The 27,539-nt window shown below is 36.4% G+C and overlaps 1 protein-coding gene across 8 annotated transcripts in view; it reads right to left on the reverse strand.

Moving 5' to 3' along the window:
- SCLT1 (sodium channel and clathrin linker 1) overlaps positions 1-27,539 on the reverse strand; it is a 286,904-nt gene that overhangs the window by 5,234 nt on the left and 254,131 nt on the right. For all 8 annotated transcript variants that reach the window (XM_069105365.1, XM_069105363.1, XM_069105360.1 and 5 more), the window contains 2 exons: positions 2,176-2,254; positions 242-337 (listed from right to left, as the gene is read on the reverse strand). In XM_069105365.1, the coding sequence (XP_068961466.1) occupies positions 242-337; positions 2,176-2,254 (175 nt within the window). The remainder of the gene's footprint in view (positions 1-241; positions 338-2,175; positions 2,255-27,539) is intronic.

Here is a 27,539-nt window from a genome sequence, read left to right on the forward strand (position 1 = left end):
AAGACAACTAATACTATCTATTATAGAGTATGTGTTTGGACCAAATAATCTCAGAGGTTCCAAAATTCTTTACTTCTCCAAGTTTACTAATTTTCAATGTCAAATTAAGGTGCCTAATTTTAATAAGTTTAAGCAAACAAAAAAACCCCAATTCTTTTCCAGGAATTTTCAAAATGTCTTTCTTATTCTTGTCCCACTTAGACTGTTCTCTTCATCTAACAGTAATGAACTTGTTCTCTACCTGCTGAGAAGCTGAAGCTGCTCTCTGTTCTGCCTGACTCAGGCGTCTTTGAAGTCTGTTGTTTTTTTCTTGATGTTCCATAATTATCTTTTCATTCTGTTTTAGGGAAATAAATAATGTCATAGAAACAAAGACTTTTGTTAACATATTCCAATGTAAAATGGAGAAGACTTAAACCAGTCTGAATTTGAGTGATGCTGAATTTGGACACTACCATTTGCACAAAAGCAAAAAGACAACAAAATATAGTTTTCAAATATTAGGATCAGCTTTTAAGTCAGATTTTACATTCTAACTGCATAATTCTTTTTTTTCTATATATAGAAACCTTCCAGGAAAGCAAGTTATTAATATTAAAAGCAAATTGGTGATAAGTGTAATTTAAAAGGTTGACAAATAAGAAAATTACTTCTAATTCTTATTTGGTTAACCTTGACATGCATGTTTTAAAATCCTTGTCAGAAAAAAAGGGACTTCTTCATCATTGTGTATAACAGATAGAAGATATTAATTTTAGAAATCCTGACTGAAATATTCAGCTTTTTCTTACATGAATACTGATCAAACTAGGAATGAAAGCAAGTCTCATGCCTTACAAGGAAGGTTTTGAAACTCAAATATTTGTGTGTTCCTTCAACAATCTTTACTAGCCAAAATGATTATATTTTAAGGCCAATAAAGCCATCTGGCAAAAGAGTTTCAAATGACTCATGGACAACTATATTGTTGACCAGTTCAAAGAATCTATTGAGTTGTTTTACATTAACCCTTTTACTTAGGAATGATACACTTGATGGTAGTATTAAGTGCTTGCTGCCTGAAGCAGCATTAATATAATGGACTATGGAGACAAATCATTCTAATAATTCTTCCTGGATCTGCTGTAATTTAGGTTTGGCCCAATAAGCCTATGCCAAGCTGCATTAATCCTATACAGCATCTATTACCTTACATTCACATGCTTTTGTGATCAAATGTTGTTTTCCTACATGAATCACCTGGGTCTTATTTGGGTTGAGAAGAATAACTAGATTTTATTCTTTAATTTTAGTTCCCAAATAGAAGAGAATAAGAATATGCCTAAGGAATTTGGAGCTTGCATCAGCTCACTTCTATCAATCAAAAGAAATCAAGAAATTTAATGAACCAATAACATAATTTATATCACTAGTAAGAGTAAATGTCATGTCTAATATATCAAATATTGATATGACAATCCTGTATATTTTAACAGAATCCATCTCTATGCAACTTGAGTATTTACATTCTAAAAAGAACAGGTGTCCTAAATATACATTTATTAAATTTCCATTACTACTTTCTGCAACTTTCTCTGATTTACTTTGCTCCAAAGTAAGAACAACAAAAGAAGCACTAAAATACCCTAAAACATTTTAATTAGCCTTACTCATTATCCTATTTAATATATTGCTTAACTTAATTTTTGTACCATTGTGAAGGACTCTCAGATAAGCAATAAATCTCATCCCAACTTTACATATTAAAACAAAGTACATTTTATTTAAGCTTTTTGCAACCATGGACAAATAGATTTTAATCACAAATTCTGTAATTTCACTGTTGTTATGAAATAAAACAAAATTTGGAACAGTAATTAAAAAAGAATAATCTTAGGCATGCACAAAGATGGGTTAAATGTTCCTTACAATGTTCTCTGAATCATGATAAATCAGAAGGCTTAATTTTATCATTTACATTTTAAGAATGAATTTTAATTTTATAGCATATACATTCTAGCAAATGCAAATAACATGGTGGACTTTTCCAATTCGGGTTTATTCCTACAATATGCATTTATATCTTTATGGGCATTTGGCAAGCACATAATTCATTTGAACTTGGCTCAAGTAAAACTCTATAACATAAATATTGAGCTATAAAAGAAGTATCTCCCAGATGAATCATTATCTTACCTCAACTACCTTTTCATTTGCTGTTTCCAGCTGAGAAAGCAATTCTAGGGTATGAAGTTTCTGTCGATTCAGTTCACTTCTATCAATCAAAAGAAATAAGGAAACTTGATTAATATAGCCATTCAATACATAAAGAAACTGAGTATAAGTCACCTGTTGATAAAAATTGATAGTTCATCACAAGAAGTTCCTTATGATACCAAATTTAAAAGACGCTCTCATTTTATAATGGTAAGTATAATTCACACACACACACACATATACACACATATGCACATACATACACATGGTATGTTAGTGTTATTTTTAAAGTGGAAAAGCCAGAATAGTTTTGTAATATTTTTCTCCTAGAAGACTATCAATATTCCTTTTCATCATTATGTTCCAATTTTAAGTGCTTTTTTTAATGCCTCATTAGACCTCATGTTTGCTAGGGACAGAAATCAAATCCTTTATTTATTTAGAAGGTTAGATTAGAATTTGATTATAATATCCTTTAGTGGCTGTGTGGCCCTTTGACTGAATCCAAACTTCACAGAACAAATCCTTTTATTAAGGGAATTTGTACTGTGAAGTTTGGATTCAGTTTAAGGGCAGCACCTGAGGAGCTAGAGGGTATAGAGGCCACAAAGCAGACATTCAGAGCATAAACAATCTCTCTCTCTGTATATGTATGTATGTATGTATGTATGTATGTATGTATCTATCTATCTATCTATCTATAGACACACACAAACATCTACACATATACACACACATATAAATGGAATCTTTAGAATATCCTTTAAACATCAAAACATGACAAAAACTAAAGTTTATAGATTTTTAGTATTAAAATCGGCAACATATCAAAACTGTTTCTATAAAAGGAATCTTCAGATCAATTATCACATCATTTTAACTAGAGTGGCAAGTTAGGGGGCAACTAGGTGGCACAGTGAGTAGAGCAACGGCCCTTGATTCAGGAGGACCTCAGTTCAAATCTGGCCTCAGACACAACACAAAAACTAGCCGTGTGACCTTAGGCAAGTCACTTAACCCCAGTTGCCCTCCAAAAAGCAAAAACAACAACAACAAAAACTATAGTGGCAAGTTACTTACTGCCTGGCAGAGACATATATGTAACTTTTAATGTCTGTTTAGACTAGCTTTAAAAAATCCTAAAATTATTTTACTTACCTTCAATTAAAGTAAAGGCTTATTTTACAAACTACTTAGAAAAACTTATATCTAAAGTATTCTGCCAGTCAGGAAAAGTATTTTAACTGAAGATCACACTAACTAGTACCTACCTAAAAAATGACCTGTGAGTTTTTGGTGAAAGAATAAAGACAAGAAATAGCTTATGGTACTTATAACCTTGGCTTTTTTTATGCTTCTGTAGTTTGACATAGCGATAATGAATGAATGTTGTTTGGAAAGTTCATGGGATTTAGAGGTTGAAGAAACTATAAGAGATCATCTAGTCTGCTATCTTCAGTTTTAAAGATAAGGAAACTGATGCCTGGAGAAGTTAAGTGACTTCCCCAGTCATAAAAGTAGTAATTATCTAAGCCAACTGTGAACCCATGTCTGATGAACTGATATTGAGTGCTCTTTTAGTACTCATTTGATGCTACCTGCAACCACACTATCAACATAACAAGGATACAGATTTTATGAGAAGCAACTGGGGAAAAGACTATTTGACCAGGCAACTTTTTAATTATGGTATTAAAGATGAAATAGAATTAGGTCCAACAGATAACATTGCATCATTCTCTGGTAAATAGAAATCACCTTTGCTGGAAACCAGAAAACTTACCCTAATTTTGGCAATGCTATGAAGATATTTGGACATAAACATGAGATGATATTATTTCTGACTTCAACGGATCTCTGAATTTATTGGTATCAAAACTCTACTAGTATAGATGACAACCTTCCCATCTTGTATAATTCTTATCTATGCCTTTCCTTAAATTCTCCGCAGAAAATTTGTTCAATATGCTTAAAATCTTCCTTTGTGGTCTTTTATTGTTTTGTGAATACTATTGAAACACTACAGTCTATCTATTAGCTCTCACTCTTACAACATGACTGGCCTACCTCCTTTACCATCACACATGTCCTTGCTAATATCTTTTTCTCTTTAAAGAAAATAAATATAATTTGAAAAAATTAAGAAGAATGTGTTTTATTTCTCTCTCACCTCCTCCGTCTGTACTGGGGAAAAAAAAAATCAAAACCCTCGTAACAAATACGTATTGGTAAGCAAAACAAATCCTTGCAGTGGCTATATTAAGAAATCTGTGCCTCATTGGCAAGAGAAAGCTGTTACAATGGAGGGGAACAGCAGGGAGGTGAAAGGGAATGGGTCAACCTTACTATCATTGGACTTGGCTTAAGGAGGCAATAACATACACACTCAACTGGGTATCTTACCCTACAGGAAGGGGATAAGAGGGGGGGATAATAGAAGGGAAGGCAGATTGGTGGAGAGTGTAATCAGAAGCAAACACTTTTGAAAAGGGGCAGGGTCAAAGAAGAAAATAGAATAAATGGGGGGAGGGATAGGATGGAGGAAAATACAGTTTGTCTTTAACAATATGACTACTATGGAAATGTTTTGCATTTATTATACATGTATAACCTCTATCAAATTGCCTGTCTTCCCAGTGGGGGTGAGTGAGGAGGAAGAAGGGAGAGAATCTGGAACTCAAAGTTTTAAAAACAAATGTTAAAAAATTGTTTTTACATGCAACCAGGAAATAAGATATACAGGCAGTGGGGGTATAGAAATACACCTTGCCCTACAAGAAAGTAAGGGAGAAGGGGGAAAGAGGGTGGGTAATGGGGGAATATAAAAGAGGGCAGACTGGGGGAAAAGATATTCAGCATGCTTGCCATCTTGGGGTGGGGGTAGGGGAGAGATGGGGAGAAAATCTGGAACTCAAAATCTCATGGAAATGAATGTTGAAAACTAAAAATAAATAAATAAATTCTGGGGGAAAAAAGAAAAGAAACAACCCTCAAATAGAACTGTACTGAATTTGTTACAGAATAGATTTGTAAATGAGATCTGTGTAACAAATGTTTGCTTTACTATTTGAATAAGGATTTTTCCAATAAAAGTGGGAAGGTAAAGCAAAAAAAAAAAGAAATATATGCCTTATTGTGTGTTTTAAGTACATAATTTCTCTGTCAGAAAGTGGCTAGTGGGGCAGCTAGGTGGGGAGGAGGAGGAGGAGAAGAAGAAGGAGAAGGAGGAGGAGAAGGAGAAGATGACTATAATAATTCATCCTTGATCATCTGCGATTGTGGTTGGTCATTATGTTGATCAGAATTCTTAGGTTTTCAAAGCTGACTTTTTTAAAGTGCTATTTTTATTGTATTCATGTAAATTGTTCTCCTGGTTCAGTTCACTTTACTCTCCTTTGTAAAAGTCTTCCCAGGTTTTTCTGAAACTGTAACCTTCATGATTTCTTATGGCAATATAACATTCTATTACATTCATATATTGTAATTTGTTTAGCCATTCCCTAAGTGATAAGCACCCCTTGTTTCTAGTTCTTTGCCACTACAAGAAGAATTATAATTATAAAAGATTTATATTTTTGTACATATGAGTCTCTTTCCTTTTTCTATAATCTCTTGGGGGTATGGGCCTGTTAAGGGTATTGCTGGCTCAAAGGTATGCAAAGTTTAGTGACTTTCTAGACACAGTTCTACATTGCTTTCCAGAGTGGCTGAACCGATTCAAAGTTGCACCAACAGTATTAGTTTTCCCATCTTCCCAAGCTCCTCCAAGAATCATTATTTTTATTTTTTGTTATATTTACCAAGGTGATGGGTATGAGATGGAACCTGAATTGCTTTAAACTACATTTCTCTAATTATTAGTGATTTGGAGCATTTTCATATGGTTGTTAATAGCTTGCATTTCTTCCTTTGGAAATTGCCTTTTCATCTGTTTTGACCATTTATCAATTAGAAAATGGCTATTATTCTCATAGATTTGAATCAGTTTCTTATATACCTCAGAAATTAGACCTTATCAGAGAAACTTGTTGCAGGATTTTTTTTCCTTCAGGTTAACTGTTTCCCTTCTAATTTTAGCTTACATTGGTTTTGTAAAAAACTTTAATTTTATATAGTTGAAGTCTTTCATTTTATCTTCTGTGAGCCTTTCTATCTGTCATTTTATTAATTCCCTTATCCAAAGATCTGAAAAGTAATTTCTTCCCTAATATTCTAATTTGCTTATGATGTCACCCTTTACATCTAAGTTATATGACAACAATATCACTTATATGGTAATAAAGACCTTACAGATATTATCTTATTAGATATTCACAAAACCTCTGGGAAGTAGATGCTATTATTATTATCCCCATTTTACAGATATGGAAACTACTAGAGATTAAATAACTTGCCCCAGGATTACACTAAATTTGAATTTGAATTCTGGTCTTAACTCCAAATACAGCATTCTTTCCACTCTTACTACCTACTTGCTTAGTTAGGTGCATCAATTGAGCTTTATCAGTGCATTCTTATCTTAATAGTGGGGTGGAGGTGGGGGGTTTCTTTGGATTAACTGAAGTTAGGTTACTGTATTCATTTGCTTCTGTATGTTGTTTATCTAATCTGTTCCAATGACTGACAGCTCTATTTTTTAACCACTACTAAATCATTTTGATGATTATTTACTTTGTAGTATAGCTACAGACTTGGTACTGCTAAACTCTTGTCTTTTTCACTTTTTTCCCCTAAGGTTTTTGACCTTTTGTTTCCCTAGATGGATTTCATTTTTTTTCTAGCTTTACAAAATAATGTTAGTTTGATTGACATAGTGCTGAAAAAGTGAATTGATTGAGGCAGTAATGCTATTTTTATTATAATGGCATGGCTTGACCTTGGGCATTTATTTATCTAATATTTGTCTAATTATTCAGTCTATCTTTATTACTAAAAGGAAGTTTAATAGTTACACATATAAATTCTTCTGTTTGTGTATTGATAGATTGACTCCCAAGTATTTGTTTTTCCCCCATTAAATCGTGAGCTCCCTGAGGGCAGGGAATGTTTTTTGTGTCTTTTAGTATCCCCAGTGCTTGGCACAGTGCCTGGAATATAGTAGGTACTTAACTTATTAAATGATTACATGTTCTATAGTAATTTTGGATGGAATTTATCCCTGTTGGGTTTTGTTCATCTTACAAAGAAATACTGATGATTTGTGTGGCTTTATTCTATATCCTGCAAGGTTGTTTAAAATAAGTATTTCGGGGTGGCCAGGTAGCATAGTGAGTAAGAGCACCGGCCCCAGAGTCAGGATAACCTGGGATCGAATCCAGGCTCAGACACTTAGCACCACACCCAGAAATAACTGGCCGTGTAACCTTGAGCAAGTTACTTAACCCCAATTGCTTAAAAACAATAAAATAAAATAAGAATTTCAATTAATTTTTAGTAGACTCTAGGATGTGCTAAGTAAAACATATTCAAAAAGATTCGTTTCCCTCTTTGTTTATACTTTCTCCTCCTTTGATACTTTTCTTATTGCTATAGTTAACATTTCTAGTACTATATCAAGCAGTATCACTAATAATAGATAGCATATACTTGCTTTACCACGATCTTATTATCTACTAGATCTAATAGGTCTTTAGTTCATCCCTAAAATATATAATGCTGGCTCTTGGTATACAAACACACACACAACATATTAAGGAAAGGTTGACTTATTTCTGTGTTTTCAGTGTTTCTGATGGAAATGTAGAACTTATTTTGCTCCAAAGTACTTTTTTCTTCATCTATTAATAAAATCACAGGATTTCTGTTGTTGTTAATATAGTCTTTTATTTTGACAATTTTCCTCATAGTGGACCAATCTTGCACTCCTGGTAGAAATCACATCTGGTCACAGTGTATGATCTTTGTCATATATTGGCATATATTTTGATAACATTTTATTTTTGCATCCTTATTCATTACAGATATTGGTCTATAGCTTTCTTTTTCTATTTTGACTCTTGCTGTTTTAGGTAACAAGAAAATATCTATATCATAGGAGGAATTTGTGGCAGGATTCTTTTTTTTCCTAACAGTTTTTGTAATATTGTATTTAATTGCTTCTTCAATGTTTGATAGAATTCAAATGAATATACATCTGATCACAGGCTTTTTTCCATGGGAGTTCATTTGTGTCTTGTTCAATTTCTTTTTCTGAGACCGAGCTATTTAAATTCCCCATTTTTTGCTCTGCCAACCTGAGCATTTTATATTTTTTAACACATTCAATTTTTTTCAGTTTTACTGGCATATAGCTAGGTAAAAATAACTTTGAACAATTTATTTCTTCACTTGTGATGAATTATCATTTAAAATTTTTTGATTAGTAATTTGATTTTTAAAAAAATAAAATTACATAATGGTTTATATATTTTAATGGTTTAAAACAGGTCTTCATTTCATTTATTAATTCAACGTTTATTTTTTGCTTTCAATTTTTTTGTATTTCTATTTTAATATTCAACTTATTCAAAATTATTGGTATTCTATTGGTTTTTTTTTTAAAGTAATTGGGGTTAAGTAACTTGCTCAAGGTTACACGGCCAGTTATTTCTGTGTGGGTGCTGAGTATCTGCGGCCGGAACCGATCCCAGGTCTCCTGACTCTGGGGCTGGCGCTATTACTCACTGCACCACCTGGCTGCCCCTTATTCTATTGTTTTTCTTTTTAAGGAATAAAACAAGCATTTCCATAACATAGTACGATAAAAAAGATGATTGTACATGAAATTTCAAATCTACATACAACTTGCTATTCCTTTCAAATATGTGCATTTTTAAATAGATTTTTAAAAAAGAAAGAAAAAGCATCAAAAACATTTTTTAAAATATGTTGATGTTTTTCCTTTTTTTTTCTAATTTTCCTAAAATTCTGTTTAGTTCTTTAACTTCTAATTTATTTTTTTGTCAGATCTGCTTAGATTTTTTGCTTTCGATGTTTTTTTTATTTCTATTTTTATGTTCAATTACTTTTAAAAATTATTGATGTTCTAATTTTTTTTTAATGTGCATGTCTATTTCTTTGATCTATTCTTACTTAGATTATAATAAGAATGCTGGTAGCCCTTACTATTACTATTATTATGACTATTACTATTTCTCCCTATATTATATTTAGTTTTTCTTTTAAGAAAAATGTAGATGCTATGTCATTCAATGCATATATGTTAAATATTGGTATTAATTCAATACCTATGGTATGTTTCAGAATGTAGTTTTCCTATTTATTTCTTTTAAGTTATTTTTGCTGCTTTCTTATCTAAGATCATGGTTGAAAACCCTACTTTTATTGAAATCAACTGAAGCATAAAATTTTACTTCAGTGTCTTTCTTTAATTCTTTGTAAATCTCTATTTTATCTCATGGGACAGTTAGATGGCTCAGTGGATAGAGTGATGGGTGTGGAGTCAGGGAGACCTGAATGTAAATCTGGCCTCAGATACCCGACCATGAGCAAGTCACTTAACCTCTATTTGCCTAGGAGGCAGCTAGAAGGTTTAGTGGATAGAGCACTGGACCTGGAGACAGGAAAGCCCTGAGTTAAAGACTAGCCTCATGTGCTACCTGTGTGACCCTAGGCAAGTCACCTAACCTGTTTACCTTCATCCCCTGGAGAAGGAAATGGCAAACTACTCCTGTATTATTTCTGAGAAAATTTCATGGACAGTACAATTCACAGGGTCATGACAGAACAACTGAACAACATGTTTTTTGTAAACTAAATATTATTGAGTTCTGTGTTCTAATTCATTCTTCTATCCTGTGGGTGAGTTTATCTTATTTACAATCACAGTTGTGACTACTGCATATGTCTCTCCATCCTATTCTCCAATATTTCTTCCTCTTTGCTTTTGTCCCTTTGATAAAGAACAGACATCACAGAGAAGAGTGTGATCAGTGTCACTATTCTGACCTCGATGTAAACTGCTTTGATTCCCCCACTCTTCTCCTCCTCTTACCCAGAACGCAATCACATGTTCTAATCAATCTTTTCTTCCTTTGCTTTTCTTCATGATCCATACTTTTGAGGTTAGGGTTTTTTTTTTAAGCAATCAGGGTTGAGTAACTTGCTCAAGGTTACATGGCCAGTTATTTTTGTGTGGGTGCCGAGTATCTGATGCCAGAAACGATCCCAGGTCTCCTGACTCTGGGGCCAGCGCTCTTACTCACTGTGCCACCTGGCTGCCCCTGTTAGGGCTTGTTTTGCTTATGATTAATCTCCCCCCATCTATTTTTCTTCTAATTCCATCCTTCTCCTGTTCTCATTGCCTCCTAGCAATCCAAATGAAGGTGAGGTTCAAATGATGTCTGCTCCCCCAATTCCTTATTCATTATTTATAGTCTACATTATGATTATTTGAGATAAGTTTCCCCACCCTTACTCTTATTTTATTCCCTTGTGTACTGAAAATGTCTTTTATAACACTTCTTGTGTTCAAGTGTCCATTGTCAATATATACTATAACCACCCTTATATTTATCATGTATCTTTATGCTTTCTTCAGGGTCACATGAAATTTTGATTCTTCTGAGATTGTGATGTTTCCTGTGGGAAAATAATGTTGTTAAAATATTTACTTTCTTGATAAGGACCCACTTGGCCTTATTAAAAATGAGATATCCCTGAGATGTGCTACAGCTCCCTTTTGTCCTCAAACCTTAGTTTCTGCTCCCCAGTTTGGTCTTCAGTGTGTGTCCAAATAGATATGTATATATGTGTGCGTTTATGTGTACTGATGGATTAGTTCTATGTGCTGCCTGCCTAACTGCATTTTATAATCTGTGGCATATGCATTGTTCATCTACTTAGTTTTTCAAGTGTAGACCACTAAAATCCTTGAAGGCAGGGGAGATTTCACCTTGGTAACCCCAGAGCCCAGCGCAGTGTCTGGCACACAGTAACCATTTTATATGTGTTTGTTGATAGAATTATCAGGTCATACACACACATACATACATACACATACATACATACATACATATTTTTTGAAGTAGTCATGAATAAATGATGAAACCCTGCAATGATGGAGCACATATCATTCTTTTTTTTTTTTTAAAGCAATTGGGGTTAAGTAACTTGCTCAAGGTTACACGGCCAGTTATTATTTCTGGGTGTGGTGCTGAGCATCTGAGCCCGGACTTGATCCAGGTCATCCCGACACTGGAGCCGGTGCTCTTACTCGCTGAGCCACCTGGCCGCCCTTAAGCAATTGGGGTTAAGTAACTTGCTCAAGGTTACACGGCCAGGTGTTACTGGGTGGGTGCTAAGTGTCTGAGCCCGGGATTCGATCTCCAGGTGTTCTCAACACTGGAGCCGGTGCTCTTACTCACTGTGCTACCTGGCCGCCCCATGCACATATCATTCTTGTAATGATTTTATAGAGAAGAAAAAAGATATAGGTATAAGGGTTGGCAGTTAATGAAATTTTGGTAGTCTTTAAAAATACTGTTTGAAATAATCTTTTGGAAGCAAGACCTCACAGTGGCTCCAGCTGCCACCTTCCCCAATCAATGTATAAAGGGGACTCTGAACAAACTTTGGAGCTGAAGAACCCACAAAATGACACAGAGAAGCTAAACTCCCGCTGAAGAGAGCCCGGCAGGCCGGCACGAATTGGTCATCACAGAGCTCTGGGATCTGAGCCCAGGCCCCAATAAGCTGCAGGTTTTAGCACCAGGATGGGACTGACCAGCTGCTGGCAGAAGGGACTCCAGATGAGAAGAAGCTGTGGCCATTTCCAGAATTATCACCACAGAGATGTGAAGGACAAAGTAAGAGGTCAGTGCAGTCTGGAATTTGGGACCCAGTATGTTGGCTTTTGCCCATGGGGCGAGAAGCTGAGACACCTGGCACAGGCAGCCAGTGCCATACAGCAGCTTCAGCTCCTGGCCTGCAGAGTGTAGGGAGACCAAGCGACCAGTCTGAGGAGTAATCGCTCTTGCTTTAACCTGCTTGGATCTGGATTGCAGTCTAGGGTGAAGGTCCTGGGGCATGTGTCCACCTTGCCAGAGCATGTGGAGGCCTCAAAGAGGGCACCCATATAATACCTCCAGCAGCTGAGAAAACCCCAGCATTTGGGATGAAAGCTCCCCTGTCTGATGGCAGAGTCCTACTGTAGCAAAAAGCCCAGTGGTCAAGGGAATGAGGGGCGACGTGACCAGGCAAAGGAAACAAAGCAGACAGAAGATTCCAACATTAGACTCCTATTTTGGGGACAACAAGGATCAAAGCATGGAACAGGAAGAAGACAGTGAAGCCAGAACTCCTGCACCAAAAGCTTCAAAGGAAAATACGAGCTGGTTACAGGCCATAGAGAACCTTAAGAAGCAGATAAGAGAAGTGGAGGAAAAACTGGGAAGAGAAATGAAAACAATGCAAGAAAATTACGAAATGAGAGACAGCAGCCTGAATGAGGAAAATAACACCTTAAAAAGTAGACTAACTCAAATGGCAAAAGAGGTTCATAAAGGCAATGAGGAGAAGAATGCCTTAAAAAGCCGAATTTGCCAGATGGAAAAAGAATCTCAAAAGCTCACTGAGGAGAATCATTGCTTCAGAATTAGATTGGAGCAAACGAAAGCTAATGGCTTTGTGAGAAATCAAGATGCTGTTAAAACGGATCCAAACAAATGAAAAAATAAAAGGCAATGTGAAATATCTCCTGGGAAAAAACCACTGACCTGGAAAATAGATTGAGGAGAGATAATTTTAAAATTATTGGATTACTTGAAAGCCATGATCAAAGTAAGAACCTAGAAATCATCCTCCAGGAAGTTCTCAAAGAAAACTGCCCTGATGTTTTAGAACTAGAGGGCAAAATAGAGGTTGAAAGAATCCACAGATCAGCTCCTGAAAAAGATCCCAAAAAGAAAACTCCTAGGAATATTATAGCTTCCAGGTTCCAGAATTCCCAGATTAAGGAGAGAATATTACAAGCAGCCAGGAAGAAACAATTTGAATATTGTGGAAACACAATCAGGATAACCCGGGATCTGGCAGCTTTTACACTGAGGGATAGAAGTGCTTGGAATATGATATTCTGGAGGTCAAAGGAGCTGGGATTAAAACCGAGAGTCACCTACCCAGCAAAACTGAGTATCATGTTTCAGGGGAAAATATGGTCATTCAGTGGAATAGAGGACTTTCAAGCATTCTTGCTGAAAAAAAACAGAGTTGAATAGAAAATGTGACATTCAGTTACAAGAAGCAAGAGAAGCATGAGAAGGTAAACAAGGAAAAGAAATTATAATGAACTTATCAAAGTTGAACTATTAACATTCCTACATGGAAAAGCAATAATTGTAACTGATGAAACTTTTGTCAGTATGAAAATAGTTGAAGGGAATAGAAATATACATATACATATGAGGGTATATGGGCATATGAATACATATGTGAATGTGTGTATATATGTTTACAGGTATACATAGATAGAGGGTACAGGACCAATTTAACAGGAAGGGATGATACTTAAAAGGTGAAATTAAGAGGTGAGAGAGGAATATGAGAGGAGACAGAATGGGGTAAACTATCTCATAAAGAAGAGGCATGGGAAAATGATCACAATGGAGGGGAAGAATAGGAAGGCAAAAGGGAATGGGTCAACTTTATTCTCATTGAATTTGGCTTGGGGAGGGAATGAAATACACACTAAATAGGGTATCTCACCCTACAGGAGAGTAGGGGGGAAGGGGATCTGAGGGAGGAAGATGGAAGGGAGGATAGGCTGAGGGGGAGGGAAGTTGGAAGCATTCACTTTTGAAAAGGGAAAGGATCAAAGTAGAGAATAGAACAATTGGGAGCTGGGATAGGAGGGAGGGAAATATAGTCAGTCTTTTATAATATATGTACTATGTTATTGTTTTGCATTAGCTACACAAGTACAACCTATACTGAACTGCTTATCTTCCCAGTAAGGGTGGGTGACAAGGGAAGAAGGGAATGAATTTGGAATTCAAAGTTTTAAAATAAAATGTTTAAATATATACATACACAAATATTATTATTAATACTATTTTACATGTAATTGGGAAATAAGATATACAGGCACTGGGGCATAGAGATCCACCATGTCCTACTAGAAAAGTCGAAAGGAGTATGGGAGAAAATATGAGAAAGAGCAGATTGGAGAAGGGGATATCCTGTGTGACTGCTAGTTTGGGGTGGTGGGTAGGGGAAAAATGGGGAGAAAATTTGGAACTCAAAATCTGGTGGAAATGAATGATGTAAATCAGAATTTAATAAAGCATTTGAAAAATGGAAAAAAAAGAAATAGTCTTTTGGAATTTTTCTCTTTGAAATATGTTGAAAACTAATTACAGAGATTTTTAGAATTTTGTTACCTCCAAAATGAATTTTCTGTACTTAGTGAGGTTCATCTATTTCTCCTAACTTCATTTTACTGAGTGCCATTTTCACTTTCAGGTGCCGAATTGTTAAGAATCTAAATGTATTCTGAAGTTCCACTGTTATTTATCAATGATAAGAAGGCAATCTAGAAACATGGAAGATCTATTTCTTTTCACAACCATTTGCTATCTTCCTTTCAATTTCATCTATAAGCTTTGCTTGGATAATCTTGTTTAGTTATATTTCATGTGAAAGTTTTTTCAGGGTTATTCCCCCATACACTGCTTTTTGCTGTTTTGGGAAAGAACATAAAGAGTATAACTCATAATCTTACCTCATCTTCCTCTTTGCCATTTTATAAATGAGCCCCTGTTCTAAATAATTGTTGCCCTGTGATTCCACATCACTCTGCTTGGCAAGGAGATTAAGTATTTGCTGTTAATCATTTCCTATATTTTTAGAGTTAGATTATTTTATAGAGCAGGTTAGAAAAGGTATTCTCATCTGTATCTTTTCTTTTTATTTGGTGTTAATTTTAACCTTTGCTCTAATCAATGAATAATCTAACCACAAATATTCAACTGATTTTGTAAGTAACCAGACTTTCTTGTCTGTCATATAGTCATTTATTCCTTGCAGTGCTGTTCAGTGGTTGCTGTATGCAATGCTACTTGACTCTCTTTTTGAAGAATATTTTGATGAAACCAAGGCTTTTGATGACTACTAAGGGAAAAAAAAAGGTGTTTTTTTTTTTTAAAAGCTCTGTTTGGAATAAAAGGGCAGAACCATAGCTCAGTAAACATCAGAAAATGATAAATAATGACAGATTGAAGATTTTTATTTTATCCACCAAAAATGACCTTTGGAATAAGAATCCCTCCCCCAAAAGGATATATTATGATACATTCATCATTTAAGTGATGAATAAGTGTTATATTACTGTACTACTTGTATTACTGGACACTGCTTTAGGGATTGGGGATAAAAGGAAAAAAAATAGTTCCTAACCATAAGAAGCTTATATAGTACTGGTGTGAGATTTTTGAGAAAAAAGATTTTAAGTGAGCCTGTTTTTAGGGGGAAATTAGAGGTTAATGGAGTGTTATGGTGAAAACAAATAAAAAAAGGCATAAATTCCTCAGGTTAGGAATCATAGCCCTAGTTGGAAGATAACTGGGTCATAAAATAAATATCATTTAAAATTTGCTGTCCACTTCACAAGAGGATGGTATAGGACCAAGGATTACTCTGATTACCATCTCCTTATGACTTTTTTTTAAAGCTCTGTTTTATTGCCATCTACAGGCAAAATAGTCATTTATATAATTGAAGTAGCGTATATTGTTATATCAGTTTTGTTACCTTATCATTGTATCACTTTATGAAATTTTTCAATATATTTTTGAATTGTTCATATTTGCCATCCCTTATAATCATATTCCACTATATATTTACACATCAATCACAATTACTTTGTTATGAATATTATTGTACAGCTGAGACTTTGTATTTTTAATAACTTTCTGCAGGGTCAGTGTATGAACCTAATAGTTTTGCAAGGTTAAAGAATATTAACAATTCTATAACTTTTTTTTGCATAACTCTAAACTTACTTTCCACAGCTCCATCATGAAAGAAATTAATGTTATAATATTATATTAACGATTATTAATTTTGATCCACCCCTTTCTTTTTATTTCTGTTCAAACCCAAGTCCTGAAAAGGTCAGTTAGTCTCTGAAGAGCATGGCTGAGTGAGGAAATTTGCTCCTGGTCCTCAGGGCACATGCTCCTTAGCTAGGTGGGGCCCCACCTAACTGGGAGACCTAATTTATGAGTATAAACAGGATCCAGACTGGGTGAATCTTTGCCTGGAGGAAGAACCCTCTGTCCTTGGTCCCCTCCATTAAGAGTATAGGGCAGTTCAGTTAATTAAGGAGAAAACTAGATAGAGAGGTCTGGATAGAGATGGCCTCCCCTTGCCCAGCTACCTTGAGGCTGCTGAGTCTCAAGATTAAGCCATGTTTTCAGCAGAGGAAGCTAAAGACTTTTAGCCTTACTCCTCATTAAATGTCCAGCAATCAAGGTTGAGTTTCACTTGTCAGGGGAGTTTGATTTCACAAGGTATTTAAAGCATTTCAGGGTCTCCCATGGAGTCTTTGGTTACCAGGAGAAACCACTGACTATCAATTTACTGATTGTTGGCTAGCCCAATTAATAAATTGATTATTAATTACCCCAAACTCTGTCTTTCAGGGTTTTCATTCACTGCAATCATAAATGAATTAGCATGCCAATTTCTGTGCCCCTTCAGTGAGAATCTTTCAACCACAACAAACCCCCCTCAATATTTGTTTTATTAAAGATCCTCCTCATATAAGATGGAGCTTCAAAGAATCAATAGCTATTTTTCTTCCTCACAAAGATTAGGGCAAATCTCTTTTTTTGCTTGCAAGGCTTGTTTACCTTTGTAAGGTTATGTCAAGAGATCAAATTATTTGTAAAAAATGCTAAGCTGTTTTTTTTTAATGAAAGAATGGAATCTTTTGGTCAAAATTTTAAGAAAAAACACACATCTTTCTTATTAAGTCATGAAGTGCCCACCAGAAATTATACACCGAAGCCCCCTAAACCTGCCAGAAGGGGCCCCTACCAGGGTCCCTGGAAACCACCAGATAGGCCATAATAGTGAGGGAACTTTTCACATGTGTTGCTAGAAATATACCCCAGATACAAGTCTGTTCTTGTTAGCCCAGATACAAGTGTGTTCTTGTTAGGTACCCAAGACTTTACTAGAAATGGCACCCCCCCCCCCTTGGAACCACATTTTGTTGTTAGTTAGCAACATATTATTCTATAAAAATGTACCTTTCAGGAGACTCGAGGCTGTTTTCCCTACTGGGCAGGCAGTCACCAGCTGGTTAATAAACACTGCTATCAAATTGTTATTGGTTTTGCTATCATGTCCATTTCACTGGAGGTTCCACCGAGACTGACTTTGGCACTAACTGATAGCTGGGCCAGGCTCCCTGGAGTGCCGGGGAAAGCAATTCGCCCTAGGGGTGTGGCCACCAAGTGACATTCCTCGGCCCCAGGCTCGTTTTGCTTCCCTGAGTGGACTTAGAACTTGAGTCCTTTCCAAGCTCTTTCAATTTGGTCCAGTTTTTTTAGGTGAGTACTCATGTAGTGTAAAAGCACCTAGGGAATGAGCTTGGCCCCAGGTAGAGTAGTAGGCTAAGCTGGACTCGGTGTTAACGCCCCTACTGGGGTCAGGACGCCGATGGAGTGCCTTTTCTTTATGTATTCTATGTGTCTGCTATTAAGGATTGCTGTAACTTTAATTGTCTCTATAACTTTAACCCTTTCTTTATGTGTCCTGTGTGTCTGTCACTAGGCATTGCTGTAAGCTTAACTATGCTGTAACTTTAACTTTTTGTCTCCATCACTGGCTGTATCCGGAAGATAAACTGCTTCGCCCTGAGTCTCAGCCTGGGGAGCCGCTGCCAAAGATCAAAGGCTTAGTCTCCTGCCAGAGCCCCATCCCCTGACTCAATCACCCCATCAGGGCTCTCCCCACCTCCGACAGACTGCTCCCACCAGCCTACCTGGGACAACTGCCAACAGTTGCTCCAGAAGCTCAGTTGCTCCACCTGGGATCCCCAAGGGAGGGAGTGAACTTTCGAAATCCAAACTCTCAGTGCAAGGGGCCACTAGAGAGACAAAGATGCGGCTGGAGTGCCTTTTCTGTATGTATTCTGTGTGTCTGTCACTAGGTGTACTGGCAACCACTGGAGTGGGATCAGCATGCCTACTGTAGGCAGAGGGGCTACTGGAAAAATACCTGTCCATCTAATCCTAATCCAGTCCTCCCCTTGGAAACCGAATTGGGGTGGGGGCTCCCAACATCTGTGTGTTGTTTTGCCTCTCTGTAATTTTAAGTCTTTGTCTCATCTTGTTTCTATGTCCTATCTGTGGGATTGTGTAAAGAAATCTCTGAAGCTGCCACCATGTAAGATTCAAAAAGAAGCCAAGTGGTAAGAAACCTGTGCTAGAAAGATTGATAGACTCTTAAAGGAATGGCTATTGGCAGAAAACCACTTCTACTCCTTGAACTCCAGCCAAAGTTCTCGAGGTAGAAAGACAAATGGACAGACAGAATGTGAAATTTCTCCCCTAAAATCTATCTAAGAGAAAAAGGGTCACTTCAATGATCAAAGAGAAGTAGGTTTCCAAGCTGCACTTTGAAATAGGACTAACACTTAACCTTTTCCTGGGTCACAGAAAGAGAACTGTGCAACATCATTGGGAATAAAATCCAGGTAATCGAATTCATTCTGGTTACTATTTGGCACCAAGAAAAATTTTAGTTCTGTGTAACTACAAAAACTGAAGTTTAAGGTCACCAGATTGGTTATTCAATTGTTTTATTTCAAAGTTCAAAATTAAGACCACGATTGTTCTCTTAAAATCTTGAAGTAGAACTGAAATTTTAAGGGAATGAACACCTAAGAAAAGTTTACTTGAGCAAAAGGTCAAAAAGAAATTCACTAAGATTCTCCTCCCCATAGTCCTACCTCTGACAAGACTAGGGTTATGGTGCCTTCTCACTGTGATCACAGCTCTGACCTGACTAGTGCCACAGTGACAAGTTACAACTGCTAAGATTCTCTTCCCTGTGGTCCCAATTCTTCTTAGCTGGGGCTACAGAGCCCTCCCCCTGTCATCCAGCTCTGATGGAGCTGAGGAGACAGTAAGAGGTTTGAATGATTAAGAATTTTCTCCCTGTTGTTCTGGCTATAACTGAGCTAGGGCTGCAGTGAAGTTAATTTGAATTAACCTCCACCAAAAAAGAAAAAGGGGGGAAGGTACAGCAGCTACATCAGAACTACATGGGCTTGTCATCTGCCTACGTGAAAGGTTAAATCCCTGGAATAGAACATTTTTTCTGAATGACACGGGAACAGTTAGACAAGGGAAAAGAAGCTTGTGAAAAAAAGGTACAAATACAAGTTAATCATTATCCCATGTACTAAGCCTGGGATACAGGTACTGAAGTGTGTGTTAGATCTGAGCTATTCAGCCTAAAATTATATTCTTTCCACAGCCTAAATAATAAAAGAATACTTGGCCTAACTCCCACTAGCAACAGCCTTAGATCCCCAGGTACCCTGAAGCCCACCCCTCTAAGTAAGCAGAACCTGAAGTTTCTCTTTCAAGTTTCCCAAATCCTCTCCTCAATGCTCCAGGCTACAATCTCCTGGCACTCCCTAATTGATCAGTACCCTTCCCAAATTGACCGCCCCCATAACCAGGGTCTGCTACTATGAGGAGATGAGAAAAAGAGAGGAGAAAATGAGGTCAGAAGTCAACTAGCCTCTTCACTTGGTAAGATCAATCATTCCTAGATGTAAATTGGAAATGCAATTAATGTCATCTCGCAGTTTATATTATTGTTGTATTTCTACACTGTATATTGTAAAACCTGAGTGAGGAGAAAATTGTGTTACTTTATCAATTCTGCTAACCCTGACCTGTAATGTGTATATCTGCTATTTAAAAACAAAAACAAAACTTGTAAGATTTTTAATTAAGCTATTTTGGGCTACTGTTTTAACGCTAAAACCTAAAACTGTTAATTGGTTACTGTATGTGGAAAGGAGGAAACTGGATGAAAACTTGTCTGACTAGTTCTGCCCATTCAGAGCAGTCTCTCCTGCTTACAATTAATATAAATTTTCCTTATGTTGTAAAACTGCCAAATCCCCTATAAACTATCTCCAGGCAAGGTCATTCAGCCTGAGAAAGGAATTTGTTTTAGTCATGTAAGTTTTAAATGAACCTAACTTGTTAAGAAGTTTCAAAGATTAAAAAGAATTTCTATAAATTGGCTTTTATATTTTAGAAGGATGGTAAATGGAATTCCTTATATTACAAGACCTGATATATCTTTATTATTTATTGTGACCCCATGAGAATAGAAATAATTATAACTGGCTCTGAGCTGCGATTGGTGAAGCTTGTTGTTTAAGGTAAAAAGCACTTGGGACCATAACTAAATTTTATTTTGAGTCTGAATTTGGGTATGGTTGTCTGCATTAAATCAGTGTCTGAGAAAAAAATGCCACTAGCTACTCAGAGGAATGTGATCCTCTACTGTTAACAGGTGGAAGACTACATTTGGTAAAGGCCGAAGGGACAATCTTAGCCTCTGTCTGGGATGGGATCCCTCCTGGCTCAGTTTACCCATTGAGGTTCCTTTGAAAAGGAATGTTTCCCACCTATTCCTGAGTCAGCTATGAGATGGAGCAGATGCTGCATGAGATGGAATATCTGTAACTGTACCTGAATTTACACAGAGCCAAGGATGTTTTTTCCTGGCACATTTGGAATGTCACATGCCCCTGCCTTTTTCCTTCTATAACAGGTTTCTATGCTCAGAGTAAGTAATCAGTAAAAGATATGAGCTCTTTCGTGTTAGCTTACTGGAGCATCTAATATTTTTCATCTAGAATTAGAACATGTACAGAAAGTTATGCAAATTGCTTAAGATCATTTTAAAGTTTTCAACTAATTTTCTTCATAAAATTTATTCCATTATCTAAGCAAGTGTTAATATTTGTAACTGAATGCATATCTATAAAATTCATTCCCCTTTTTGAGATTCTGTTTGGTACCCTACCTCCTATTGTACTTAGGGTGATGGATGCTGTTATGTATGACTGTTAATGATTTACTTCTCAAGTCCCTCCAAATTCTCCAAGATGTCCAGGATGCAGTCTGAGCGGTGTGCCAGACCACTCTGCTGTTAAGATGGCCGGAAGAAAAGCCTGAATCCACTGCTCTGGTGACTTACAACTGAAGATTAAGAGGCTGCCCTAATGCTCCTGCTCCTGGCATTCCTGCCTTTGGTCGATTTCCAACACGCTCTCACCTTGTACTCTTGGACTCTTACTAAGACAATTGATGGGACTCTAATTGCAAAAATGTGACGCATGGCCAGCCCACCCTTTTTCTTTGATCTGTGCACCCTGCTTGACCCCAGGTTATGACCCCACACTCAGTTGAGTCCAAGTTTCAACTATGAACAAGAAAAAGGGGGGAGTGAAGAGCCCACCAGAAATTATACACCAAAGCCCCCTAAACCTGCCAGAAGGGGCCCCTACCAGGGTCCCTGGAAACCACCTGATAGGCCATAATAGTGAGGGAACTTTTCACATGTGTTGCTAGAAACATACCCCAGATACCAGTGTGTTCTTGTTAGCCCAGATACAAGTGTGTTCTTGTTAGGTACCCAAGACTTTACTAGAAATAGCACCCTCCCCCCTTGGAACCACACTTTGTTGTTAGTTAGCAACATATTATTCTACAAAAATGTACCTTTCAGGAGACTCGAGGCTGTCTTCCCTACTGGGGAGGCAGTCACCAGCTGGTTAATAAACACTGCTATCAAATTATAATTGGCTTTGCTGTCATGTCCATTTCAGTCATAGGCACAGTTTTACATTATAGGCATTTTGAGGTGTAGACTGACATCTACTCCTTCTCAACATATATTTTAACTGATTTCATTTCTTATCATTATTGAATTATCATGTATAACCTGTGTGTGTGTGAGAAAATATTATTCAATAACCAATTGTTAATAATGGGGATTTTTCCCTTCCTCATTTGGAGAATAGGTCAAAACTTAGTTATCTGAGGGGCAGGGTGAATGATGAGATAAAATCTTGGAATTGTGACCCCAACAAACTGGAGAACCTTACAAAGAATTTAATCTAAGGTAAAATATGGCCCATTACATTTTAGTCAGCCAGGTCTGAGCAGAGGTAGACCCCCTTTTGTCTAGATGCCCTATGTGGAGTAGTCTAGATAAGAGATAAATCTCTGTGATTTGAGACACAGCCCAGAGTCCCTCATTAGAATAAGTTCACCTCTCATTATAATATTAATACTTAACTAATCAGGGTTGATTGCCACTCTCAGGAATACCCACTCTTCCAAGGGCTATAAGGGCTGAATGTATTCCATGAGGGGTCTTTTTCATTTGAGTGTGTGTAATGGCAAGCAAAGTAGTACTTTGCTCCTCATTTCAGCTATTCAAGTGCCTTTGAGCCTCATCTTTGATTGTATCAAGTTGGAAACAGTATACATTGTGTTGCCCTAAATAGGCCTAAGGGAGTTTGGAGACCTTACCTGCCCTTAATAGGCCTAACTCTATCACATGGAGCCCAAGGTGGTAGGGGCTTGCTGAAAGAATGGAACAAGAAGGGTGGAGCAGGAAGGAGAACAAGCTGGGAGCAAGAACAAGTAAGAGAGAGAATGTTTGTGATGTTGGCACTCTGTTGTTTTGTGTTGGTGTTACTTTGTTAGACAGAAGCATTCTGTCTTCAAACTGTGTTACTTTGATTTGTGTTGATTTCTCAGACAGAAAGTAAATTGACATGATAGTGTTGTCAATGTGTGTAAATATTATTGTAGCCCTGTTGAACTTTGTTTTCTTAGAAACAGAAACTATGAAGAGCTTGGGGTGGAGCAGTCCCCATGAACTGTGATTTGGAACAGGAGCAGTGAGCTGCCTACCTGTGAATCCAGGCAAGAGCTGGGAGTGTGAAAGAGGAGCCTTGGGGTTTGGAAGTCAGTCTTGAGTTAAGATGAAAGGAGACTTTACTTGGATATTCAATGCTAACTGATGATATTGTAACTTACTATGACCTAGGAGTGGTTGGCCTTTGTACTTTCCATTAACCTTTAAGGATGATTACCCCTTAAGGATGACTGATTTAAGGATGACTGGAAGTCAGCCTGGAGTCAAGATGAAAGAAGACTTGATTTGGGTACTCTATATTGATTGAGGAGATTGTGCTTTATTGAATAATATGTTTTGTTTAAGACTATGTGGCCACCTTAGTAATAAGTTGTTATGTTCTTGTGAATGTTGTTTTTTAGTTTCTTGAATGTTTTGCTTTATTTTATTGCTGAATAAATAGGGAGTTCACTATACTATGTGATTAGATCCAGTTATTCACAGCAGCAGTCTTCAGGAGAGCTGCTCATGATTAGCTTTACAGAGTTCCACTGACCCCTTTCATTATTTGCTGACATGATTAATAAAATGATTAATTACCCAGAAACTATGTCTCTCAAACTTTTTATACATCACATGTGTATGTGTTTCAATTTATGAATTATTTCCTACAAATTGCTTACAAGTTTCTTTCTTTAGAATGAAGGTCTGGGATTTGGTGTTTATATTCTGGAGTAAGGTAATCTTTCTTTCTTTCCAACGGCATTTCAGGAGATGTGTTAAGGTACATTTTGTCTCCTACATCTTATTCTTCCAGGAGGTTGTTAATAGAATTTAGTGGATGTTATTAATCATAGGATCACAATGATTACATACTTAGACCTAGAATCTGGTCAAATACTTCATTTTTCAGATGAGGAAACTGAGCCTCAGAGAGGCTAAATGCTTCGCCCAAGTTCACACTGGTAGTAAGTGGTAGAGATAGGTTTTGAACCCAGGTTTTCAGACTCAGAATTCCCTGTTTTTTGTACCAGTAGTCTTTCAGACACTTTGTTTCTTCATATTTTTCTGAAAGATGAATAATCCTCAAATTGTATCACTGAAGTCTATCCTCTGGCTCTGGTGTGCTTTAGTGAGATGTCAACTTTTCTCCTTTCCAAATATAAATTAGCACCTTTTCTGTAGCTTAGTCTTAGAGGGCTGCTTCTAGTACAGGGGGATTCAGTGATTTGTCCAGGGTCACATGGTCAATAAATGTGAGAGGTGAAAACTGAGTCCAAATCTTTCTGGTTCCAGTGGTATCTCTCCACTATGCTATACTCTCTTCCAGTTGTGGTATTTTAAAACTGTTATATTATTTTCTTTTATCCTTATGAACTTTCCCCCAAATGGTGCTGTTTATTAATGACGTTTTGTTGGTTGCATCAAACTCTAGAACTCTAGTAAAAACTCCTAAAGGAGATCCACAATCACTCTAAAGAAGATTAGCTTAATTATCCATACAAGAAAAGTTATGTTTATGAATAAGCTCACCATCAGATTATGATATACAGATAAGTGGACAACCTTTTGAGGTCATGTATCAGTGTCTGTCTTCTGTTTATCTGTCTGTCTTCTATCTAGCTATACATTGGACAGACAATGCAAAAGGACAATGAATTGGGCCCAAAATTGAAAAGGAGAAAAGTAGTTTGTTTTGCTTTGGAAATCTGCAGGATTCTTTTAATGACCACCATTTCCTCCTGAAGTAAAGGCTCATCCTTTTTAACATAAATACTCTTCTGGTTTACATTATATGGTTTGTGAGCCATGGGAACACTACATCTCTGAAGAATTGAATTTGAATATGCAACACATTACAAAGGATTATGCAGAAGCAATATAAAGGTCAATTAAATATATGACTGAAAAAGATCTCAAATAACCAGAGTGAAGAATAACCAAAAGACAGCTTGCCTACTCCATTAGTGTCCTTAGAAGGTAAAAAAACAAAAACAAACAAAAAACCGCACCACCAGAAGAAAGTATCTAAATACTTTGGATAAAATCTCTGTGGTGAACTTATAGGAAAACCTGGACAGAAATCATAAAGGATGGGTAGGCACGGAAGAACTGAAATCTATATTATTAGAGGGATAGACACACTAAAGAGATTGCAGATCCACTGGAATATTGAAGTAATTGTTCTGTCACTTATATTTCAACGCTCCATATAGGCTATTAATTACAAATTTCCAGTGAATTTCCCAAGAAATTTTTTGTGTGTTCCTCTTTCTGTGTTCATCTTTTAACATCATATTCATTTTTATAGAAGTCAGATCTTTTTTTTTTCATTTTGTCAAATTTTGTAAAAACTCTTAAAGTTCTTATAAATGGTTCATTCTTTCTGTGGATTTAATTATTGCACTGTATTATTCTTTTCTCCTGGAGATTTTGCCTAACCATTTTTTGTTCCACAATATTTATTCATGTTACTGTGGGCTCTTTTCTGACTAATGATTTTTTTCCAAGTCTTTCTATCATTTTTTCTGCAAGATTTTCCTGTGAGGGTCTTTTCCTTTACCAAATCTTCAAAATGACAATACTCAGTATCAGGCTATATGCTGATACTATTTGAAGGATTCTGTCCATTTGTTTTGTCATATTTATTTATCTTTTGCAGTAGATGTTGGAACAGAACAAATTCTATATTTATGATGGTCTGCTTGACAATATTCATCATGAATACTGTAAGACAAGATGACTAAGTATTCCAAGAAAGGATGTTTCTTGTTTCTGGTGAGCATACAATGAAGCCAACTGCGCCAATTTATTTATTAATATTGCCAAGGAGAACTTTACAAGCCATCCATTCACTTTAAGGGTACTTCTTTATGACTACTGGTTTCATTTTTTGTGTGATTCAGTTCTCTAGACAAAGGACTTCATATTTAAAGTGTCAACAATTAAAATGTTTTTAAAGAATCCTCAAACTAATTTTTTAGCACTTTCTTTACCATTTTCTGCCATTAAACTACCATCACTATTAAACTTAAAGGAAACCATAGGACTAAGGGTAATTTTATAATTTATTTGTTTTGTGGATTGGTTATAGCTAAAAAAAAAACTTCTCATCTAGTGGCTACTTGGATAGTAATGATACTCACCAAGGCAAGATCTTAGAATAGTTTATAAATAAGGACCACAATTAAAGCTTTTCTAATTCTCCTGAACATGCCACTCTGCAGACAAAGACTTCAAGAATTTACACTTACCTTTATGCCACTATAAGGCATCTGATTAGTATTTTTATGTAGGGAACTGACAATATCAATACCTACTAATTTTTGCCAGTCAGTTCCTATTAAGTCACAAATCTACATTTAGATATGCAAATACGATTTAGTAATATTTAGAACTATGTTATACTAGGCTATGGAAACTTAAAAATAATCTGTTGAATATACCAATCTAAGACATGCATTAGAATATATATTCTAAGACTTGTGGATGGGTGATGTTATCACGTTTTACCCAGCTTCTTAGGCAGCTACCTGGTATTTTCCTTTTCAAATATTGATAAGACTCTTTCTACCTATCTCTCACACACAAATCAAAACAAAATAAAACAATTTTAAAATCTCCAAGTTGCTAATCTATATAAATTCTCATGACTCTCAGAACTTCTACCAACCATTGCTTTTGCTCCTATACATGTACTGCTGAACAAAGGTGGAGAAATAATGCAATTATTTTGACTGGATCCACCCCAAATTAATGTTATACAACCTCAAACAGGCTCTCATTACTACCAGGAAATTCTGTGCCTCCCTTGTCAACTCACTAACCCATTCTCCACAGAAGCTCTTCTAAATCTCTTTATCCTGCCTCCAACCTCCCATGGCCTTCCTTCTTGTCCCCTTGGGTGAGAACCTTGCTTCTTATTTCATGGAAAAAATTAAACCCATCTGCTGTGAACTCCCTCTTCTCCCTTCTTCCTCATCTCATATCATTCAGATGCCATCTGACACTATCTTTTCTTTCATTTTTGTTTCACTAGGAAGAAGTACCCCTACTCTTTATGAATCAAACTAAGTGATTCCATTCCATGAAGTCTATTCCAAAAGACTGCATCCTTTGGCTCCCTACTCTCTCACTTATCTTCAATCTCTCTGTTTATTGGCTCCTTACCTACTGCCTACAAACATGTTCATGTCTCCCCCATCCTCAAAAACTCTCACTTGGTCATCTATCCCCTACAACTATTGTTCTTTATGTCTTTTGCTCCTTACTAAATTTGAGAGGATCATCGATAATATGTGCAAGCACTTCCTCTTCTCTCATTCTCTTCTTAACCCCTTACAGTCTGCCTTCCAATTTTATTTTTCTACTGAAACTACTTTTTCCAAAGTTACCAAAGATCTCTTAACTGAGAAACCCAATGACCTTTTCTCAAT

This window comes from Petaurus breviceps, unplaced genomic scaffold, assembly GCF_028583685.1.
Source record: "Petaurus breviceps papuanus isolate PSGF00001 unplaced genomic scaffold, PetGlider_PUasm1.0 76, whole genome shotgun sequence".
NCBI lineage: Eukaryota > Metazoa > Chordata > Mammalia > Diprotodontia > Petauridae > Petaurus > Petaurus breviceps.